At 42.0% G+C, this 8,354-nt stretch overlaps 1 protein-coding gene across 2 annotated transcripts in view; it reads right to left on the bottom strand.

The window, feature by feature from the left end:
- Positions 1–3,904: 3,904 nt before the first annotated feature.
- LOC127003702 (uncharacterized) overlaps positions 3,905–8,354 on the bottom strand; it is a 42,936-nt gene continuing 38,486 nt past the window's right edge. For both annotated transcript variants that reach the window (XM_050870629.1, XM_050870628.1), the window contains exons 6-10: positions 7,365–7,621; positions 6,529–6,716; positions 6,100–6,222; positions 5,873–5,969; positions 3,905–5,749 (exon numbers count right to left, since the gene is read on the bottom strand). In XM_050870629.1, coding sequence (XP_050726586.1) covers positions 5,534–5,749; positions 5,873–5,969; positions 6,100–6,222; positions 6,529–6,716; positions 7,365–7,621 — 881 coding nt within the window. In that variant the 3' untranslated portion in view covers positions 3,905–5,533. The remainder of the gene's footprint in view (positions 5,750–5,872; positions 5,970–6,099; positions 6,223–6,528; positions 6,717–7,364; positions 7,622–8,354) is intronic.

Raw genomic sequence — 8,354 nt, 5'->3', positions numbered from 1 at the left:
ACTGTTACAACTCCGTAATAATGGAAACTATTAACAAAAGTGCATAGAAAAGCAAAGTCAGGGGAAGAAAAGAACAGAAAAACACCTCGGTTCAGGGTGAAATGTATAAGTGTGCACTGTGAAGTGACTAGTGCATGGTGTGAGGTATAGAAGTGTTGAGAAGGAGGATTTAAGAAGTGCTACAAAGCGTTAAAGGTCAAAAGAAGAAGAAGAATGAACAAATGCGTGAATAAGTGAAAATAAGTGACTTTATTGCAGTTAGGAAAGTTACATAATACTGAGAAGGAACGTGTGTGAAGAAGAAGAAAAGAGGAATGGGAGGAGGAGGACCTAAGAAGCGATACAAAGCGTTACAGGGCAAAAGAAGAAGAAGAAGAAGACGTTGCCAGATAGCCAGGTGACTGGTTGCCTAGTATAGGGATGGAGGATCGGCTTGTTGAATATGATAATTGTAACGAGAGCGTTTTGAATGTCAAAGAGATATTTAGAAACGGTGACAAATCAAAATAATAGGAGTCTACTCTGTTACGACTGTCAATGTATTTATATGATTTTTTATGTGAATATTTATCCCTTTCCTTATACTATGTCTTATTTATTTTCTTTTTTATGTCTAATTTGATGATGTTTATAAGATATTAATGTTAGGAAAAGTTTATTTATCACAGAAAAAAATATATTTGACACAAAAATATGCATTAAAACACAAAAAATAACATTTTAGTTGGGGAGCGCGGGACACGCTCTGCCTTACATTGATGACTCATGGCCAAAGAATCCAGCAAGCTGTCAGGCCTTCCCTGTATCGAGACGGCAATGATACAAGCCCCCAAAACAACAGGCAGCCGATGGCACTGCCTGGCTGTGGAGTATTGGGACGCTGTGCGAGTCGCTGCCCGTCTTCCCGCCATTTTGTCCTGCCTTGTTTCCATCCTCCCTCCCGCCTCCATTATTTTATTAACTTATCTATTAGATCATTCTTCATGTCCGATTTTTTTTTTTAAAGGTTTGCTAATATATACTGTTATTATACTATGAGTCCATCCATAATAACTATATATGCTAATTTTTATCGAAAAAATAAAGTCACTTCATTCAGGAGAGAGAGAGAGAGAGAGAGAGAGAGAGAGAGAGAGAGCAGAGCTGGGCACCCGCTAATTTTTCTTTAGCTCGCTAATCGCTGATCCGATTTTTTTCTTTAGCTCGCTAATCGCTAATACGCTAATTTTCCAGGTTTGCTGGTCCGCTAACGGTAATCCGCTAACGTTATTTTTTTTTTTTTTTTTTGCCTGTTATTCATGTCCCCCCAACAGTGTTAACTTTTATTTTGTTAAATTCGCAAAAACATAATTTCCAATGAATAATAATAGACTAACAGCAATATAACAACTATTTAGTAGATTATTCCCTGGGAGCAAGTAGTTTACTAACCTGTCACGTCCAGTGACGTCCTTTATGGCATGGGAAGGCAGACGATCCCACAATGGGCAATATTTTGATTCCCTCTCTTTCTCTGGTTGCTAAGTGTAACCAGATGAGTGGCGCGGATGAAACTAAAGATGAACTGATTGAGTATATTATAGGAGTTACCAAGTAGTGATAAATTTTAGAGACAAGTATGGTTCCTCCTCAAACAACTTTGGTGAAAAATTACTATCTTCTACGTTCTTCTGATGAACAATCAAATATTATCCTTTTAATTAACGCTAGCCATCTTAAAGCTACAGGAAGTAACAGGAAGTGACTTCCGGACCAACAAGCAGCGTGGGTGTCTGTCTGTATGTGTATGTTTCTCCGTCTGTCTGTTTTTTTGTTTCCTATCATGTAGATTTTTATAAAATTCCACTTATCCACTCACACGTGACACTCCATTAATCTTTATCACCCCAGGTATAGTAAGTAGGGCTACATTACTGTATAATTATAATATGTGTGTGTGTGTGTGTGTGTGTGTGTGTGTGTGTGTGTGTGTGTGTGTGTGTGTGTGTGTGTGTGTGTGTGTGAAATATAGGTTGAAAGTACTGAAAGTAGAGGAGAGGAAATGGAAATTAGCGATTATGTATAGCGGACTTACAATTTCGGCACTCCGCTAACGCTAATCCGCTAAATTTTTCAATCCGCTAATCCGCTAACGTTTTTTTTAGCTCGCCAATTAGCGGATTAGCGATTAGTGGACCTTTATAGCGGAATGCCCACCTCTGAGAGAGAGAGAGAGAGAGAGAGAGAGAGAGAGAGAGAGAGAGAGAGAGAGAGAGAGAGAGAGAGAGAGAGAATATCCATATCACCGAGATATCCACTCAAGCACTCGATCAGTCTCAGCCTCTCACTCGTGTGAGGAAGAAATGAGGGACATCATGAGCGACTGTCAGTATCGGTACCGGTACCGAGCAGTCTGGTACCGGTACCGTACCGTATAGCTGGTACCGTTATAGTCTGTTCAGAGCATCAAGTCGGTTCAAGGTGTGGCAGATTCCAGAATTCCCATGAGTGCAGCGCTGCCAGTTCGACCGCCAATTATCAGATTAGCACTCTCCCGGCCTACCCACCCACAACCCTCTCTCTCTCTCTCTCTCTCTCTCTCTCTCTCTCTCTCTCCCTCTCTCTCCCTCTCGACCCGGGGGAGGGACCTAGGGGGACACACCGACCACCACCACCACCACCACTACCACACCACAACGTGGCAACATGGGAAAAAATCGCTGCCAAATGTCATAGAATTTATACAAATCCTTGTTATAATCCTAAACATCGACACTCATTGTACTATGTAGCTTCCTTTACTATATACAGAATATATAAAATATCACTTTCAAATAGCACATGGATGGGAAACAAGAGAGAGAGACGCATGTACGAAGGTTGATTTGGCAGGATGGCTGGAGGTAAACGACGATACCAGCTCCACCCTGAACCGACTTCGTGCTCTGAACAGACTATAGTACCGGTACTGGTAGCGGTTCCTGCCCACCCGGCTATGATAAAATAGTCTTAAAAGTCGAGATACAACGAGAGAGAGAGAGAGAGAGAGAGAGAGAGAGAGAGAGAGAGAGAGAGAGAGAGAGAGAGAGAGAGAGAGTTATATGATTAGCTATAAATAGGAAATGTACGGTCGCATTAAAACCAGTAATAAATTTATTAGTATTACAAACACTCCAATTAGGTTTCTATACACAAAAATGTGCGAATAAATATATGTATCCTGTTCCATGGTCTGCACTGAATAGTACATTTTTTTCCATCATTGCTACAGACTTCATAATACTGACGAGGTGCATGTTCCCCAGAGGCAAACATATTTACAAAAGCGTGCGCATCGCGTGTACAAACTATCTATAAGAATTAGAACCTCTTGCGAACAACATGGAAATATTCACAATTATTCTAGTGCGAGAGAAAAGAAAACTTGAACAAACTAACATTGCTCTTTGACCTTCTCGGGCTACGTCAGTTAGTTTTATCTTGAGAAGGAGTAAGTGGCAATAACCATTTGGCCGTCTGCTTTGTTTGGTCCAGACTCAGGTTTTGGGTCCTACAGAAGCAAGACACAGCCTCCGTAATGGTTACAGGGCATTGCGGAGGTTTCCAGTATGTATTAACATGGAAGTATTACATAATTATTACATAGATTTAGTGTTGCATATCAGTCAAGTACACCCAAACGTCCTTATATTTGGGTGTCATATTAGAGTTCAAACATCGCATGAGAAGAAAGTATCATTGAGTCCTTGAGAGAGAGAGAGCGAGAGAGAGAGAGAGAGAGAGAGAGAGAGAGAGAGAGAACGTAGGCAAGCTGAGGGGATTTGTAGTAGGGAAAGAGGTATTGAGCGTTGCCCTTTATCGATTACAGTGTTTTAGAAAATGCTGCACACAAAGAGAGATCTCACAACACTTGAATTATTCAGCATGTCACTGGAAATGGGAAGATGAAGGCAAACTTTGCTTTTAATACTAAATTACATTTGATGGAAATTTTTGAAGGGAGAGAATGGGTCGAAAAGTGTATTACTTTTGAAGTCGTCTTTGAACTTTCATTAGTATAATTAAAATTTAATACATGTCACATACATTTAGTAAGGAGGTATCAAGTAAGCATGTGCCAACTTTGAGCAACCGTGAAAAAAATGGTGAAACGCTATCATTATTTGCAAAATTTTCCCCTTTTCAACAACTGCAATAAATTTAATCTAGTTTAAAAGTCCTTCCACACCACGCAGTTCCATGATTTGTCTTACGGGAGGATTGCGAATGGATATGGAAAGATGTCTGCATGCTGAGAGTTGCAAAGAAAATGTGTTCTTTTTTCGATCCAGGTATATCATAATCTAACTGTGCCCCACAGTACATTTTTTTGCTTTTCGTTTCCTATCTACAAATACCGCCATCTTCTGCTATTCCTCCACAAAACTGCAAAAAAAAAGTTAATAGTGATTCGGATTTCTTTACACTGATGTGCTGCTGAGACGGGATCAACCTAAGTCTATATACACCAAGTCAAGTCATACGCAGGTTTGTGGGAGGAGACACGGCCGAGGCGTGGTTTATGCGTGACACTGCTTGGAGCCAAACTAGAGAATGTAGAAACAGGGATTTAGAGAAAACAAGGAAAGTCGTACTAATTTAAATCAATCACTTCAACATGCCCTCCCTCACACCCCACACCGCCGTTTGTAGTCATTGAAATTACAGTCACGCAATATTACAATAAAAAAGACATATTTTTTCGTCAGTGGCTTGCCTGAACGCGCTGTGAAAGAAGGCGAGAATGCACATCCAGAGTGCACATACGGCCCCAACTTTAGTCACCCTTGAACTGGCGTTTTTTTTTTGGCTCCAAGTGACGTCATCCCGCTGCTCCGCCCCAAAAACCGCCTCCTCCGCGTACCGGTCGCAGTTTTGAAGCAGAGTGACTCGACTTGGTATATATATAGACTTAGGGATCAACAATGTCCTTATGGGGAAGACACGGCTATACAAATCCACACATAGTCGAACTGGTGCCTCCTTGTATAACTGAAAGAACTACCAGGAAGGACAAAAATCGGGTAGTCAACTTTTTACTTTCTTGTACTAGTTTATTATTATGCAAAAAAACTGAAACGATGAGATAAGTGTTTCGTATGATTAGGTGTCTTATTTCCCCAAATGTGTGTGTGTGTGTGTGTGTGTGTGTGTGTGTGTGTGTGTGTGTGTGTAGTGATAGTAGTAGTAGTAGTGGTAGTAGTAGTAGTAATAGTAATAATAATAATAGTAGTAGTAGTAGTAGTAGTAGTAGTACTAGGTAGCTACATGCTGTTATTCTTGTTGTAATCATTGTTGTTGTTGTTGATACTTTTGTATTCAATGTTGTTACTACTTGTTTATTATCATTACTGTTGTTATTGTTGTTTATTGTTTCTATTGCTGTTGTAATAATGATAGTACTAGAAGTAGTAGTAGTAGTAGTAGTAGTAGTAGTAGTAGTAGTAGTAGTAGTAGTAGTATAAATATCAACAACTCTTCACAGCCTCTTCTTCAGCGTGGGTACTCTTTCTTTTTAGGTCTTGGGTGACGGTGGCGGCGGCGGCGGGGGTGTTGGCGGTGGGTGGGCAGGTGCATCGAGGCGGAGGAGGTTCTCAGGTGGGGTGCCAACATCCAGCAGCAGGTGAGTGAACAGCGGGTGGCGGTGGAGGGCCTGCAGTGTGTACTTGAGTGTGTTGAGCCCGTCCAGCCTGTAGCGGCGTCCCGATGTCCTCAGCAGCTTCCCACGGACCTATCACAAAGAGACCGCTGCTGAAAGATTCGGCCCCTCCAATGAGAAACCATGGACCTCGTCTTTTGATGGCCCACGGCGATGGTGTAGGAAGATTAGGCACCTACAGCTATTTTTTCTTACCTTCCAGGTGAGTGGGCGGCGCTTGGTGTGTCTAATCATGGTGTATCTCGACACCCAGTTGGCAGGTCGAGTGATGCTGAGGCCAGACTGCTTGATTCTGTCAACATGACGGGAAGGAGTGACTATCAACCCGACTTTATAGTTTAAAAAAAAGCAGCAATAATGATTCATATATTTTAGTAAAAATCAGGATACATTATTTTATGTGTATGGTGACCATGATTTACCTATAGCCCATGTCATCGTCCTCGCCGCCCCAGCCCCAGTACATGTTGGAGTAGCCGTTGAGGCGCAGGAACTGGTCCCCCCGCACGCTGAGGACGCCGCCCACCAGCAGGAAGTACGGCAGCCTGCAGGGGTGACCACCCCACCAGGCTAACATCGCCACCATTGTCACAGTTCACACACACACACACACACACACACACACACACACACACACAGTGCATTCTTTATAATACCAAAATATAATATATAGTCCACTTTGAACCCTTCAAATTGCAGGTCAAGCCTTTTGAAATTAAACATATAAGAGCATGATTTAAATGAATAATTATATGATGAACAAGTAAATAAGTTTGAACTGTTCAGGATTTGTTAGAATAAAAAAATGGCCTCGAGCAAGTTCACGAGGAGGGCGGGGATGAATGCCTCACTTGTAGCCGAGTGTGTCCACGCCGACGGAGAGGTGGCGAGGGTGCGGCGGACACGAGTACATGTTGCGGTCGTCCTCGGGCAGTAAGTCGACATCATGGAACACAAAGCAGTCGGCGTCGCTCCTCTGCCAAGCCTCCATGAAGCCCGCGTTCATGATGGAACCCTTGTTGAAGGTGGCGTTGCCGGTCTACAAACGGATACTCAAGGATATAAGGTGACTTCAAGAGGCCACTTCGCCTAAGACGTTATTCACCAACTGCATGCCCCACCTATCAATAAAGCAATATATCTAACTTCCATTTACTACTTACAATCGTACTTATATAGATTATAAAACTGTTTGATTAGTTCCACTACAGTGACTACACCATTCGTTAACCAGTTTTTGCCGGTCTCTTGTTTAAACCTAAATTGATTAAACTTATACCCATTGCTACGAGTTGTAACACCTTTTTTCAAATACAAATTATATACCAACATCACTTAATTAAACTATATCGACACGTCATTTTAGTCACCACAGAACAGGAAAAAAGAAAACCATTTCGTTGATGTTACAAACCTATTCATGTAGCCAACATCCCAGTTTTCTGAGTGTCTAATTAGACGTCGAATGCTTTACCTTTGCAACAAGGGCAAAGAGATCATACTTCTGTCATAGAGATAACACTAATATCATAATGTAGTGTGTGTGTGTGTGTGTGTGTGTGTGTGTGAGAGAGAGAGAGAGAGAGAGAGAGAGAGAGAGAGAGAGAGAGAGAGAGAGAGAGAGAGAGAGAGAGAGAGAGAGAGAGAGAGAGAGAGAGAGAGAGAGAGAGAGATATTCGTCACCCACCTGCTCGGCGACATATACAGTGTACTCAAGCTGCTGGCGGCGGAGGATCGGGTGGAGCCAGCTGAGGAGGATGATGAGATGGTGGAGGCGGTCCCTGTATGGCAGCACGACCGCCACCTTGTGTCGAGGCAAACAGGGCTCGACGGGGTCCTGCACGGGGCTCCAACTGCCTCCAGGCGACACCCACGACAGTTGCTGCAAAACGTCCTCGAGGTCCATCTTCTCCAGGTGGTCCAGGTCAACAATGAGGTGTCCCACTGCATCAAAATAAGGGTTTCGATATACTTTAATGATATCGTTTCTTGGGTTGTTGTATATATATATTTACTAAATAATCCATCCCTCCGTTAATTAATCAGATGAGACTTCCTAATGATACACCGACGAAACACTTCATGCTGAGAGGGTCATAGTATACGTATAGCGCGTAGCTACTAGAGGAGGGAGCAAAATTTTTTTTTTTTCAGGCAAAGAAGGCAGGACAAAAAGGAAAATAAAATCTCAACATGTTGATCTCACAGAAAGAATATTAAAAATTCCAAAACAGAGATCAGTTTTGGTTGTAGATGTCTTTATTTTTATCTCTTTTAAAATTTAGCAAATCATAGGAATGAGGAAACAGACGAACAAATGCTGCTCCAATATAACCCATTAAAGGGATGGAAGTGAAGATAATGGCTAAATCTTGTATTTGTAAGTTGGGTAGCATAGAGATGAGTTGAAATTAAAAGTTTTGTGCAGCTAGGCCACGGGAAGAGTTGGGGCATGCAGTTAGCAAGTTCAATTAAAAGAGCAGTTAGCGATAAAAGCTAGCAAGGGAGGCAACACTTGTGGCAGATTTTAAGGAGTAAGAGACACTCAGAAAGATGAGGGAAATTGATAGTGCTGATGGTAAGGATACATGAAAGACTAAATGCCAACAAGGTATATGAATAACTTATCGGTGACGTCGCGGCTCGTATCAAACGTAAATTTTATGTTCATTACACT

This window comes from Eriocheir sinensis, chromosome 26 (genome assembly GCF_024679095.1).
Source record: "Eriocheir sinensis breed Jianghai 21 chromosome 26, ASM2467909v1, whole genome shotgun sequence".
Classification (NCBI taxonomy): domain Eukaryota; kingdom Metazoa; phylum Arthropoda; class Malacostraca; order Decapoda; family Varunidae; genus Eriocheir; species Eriocheir sinensis.
The sequence above is the reverse complement of the archived record's forward strand: the minus strand, read 5'-3'. Positions and strand labels throughout refer to the sequence as shown.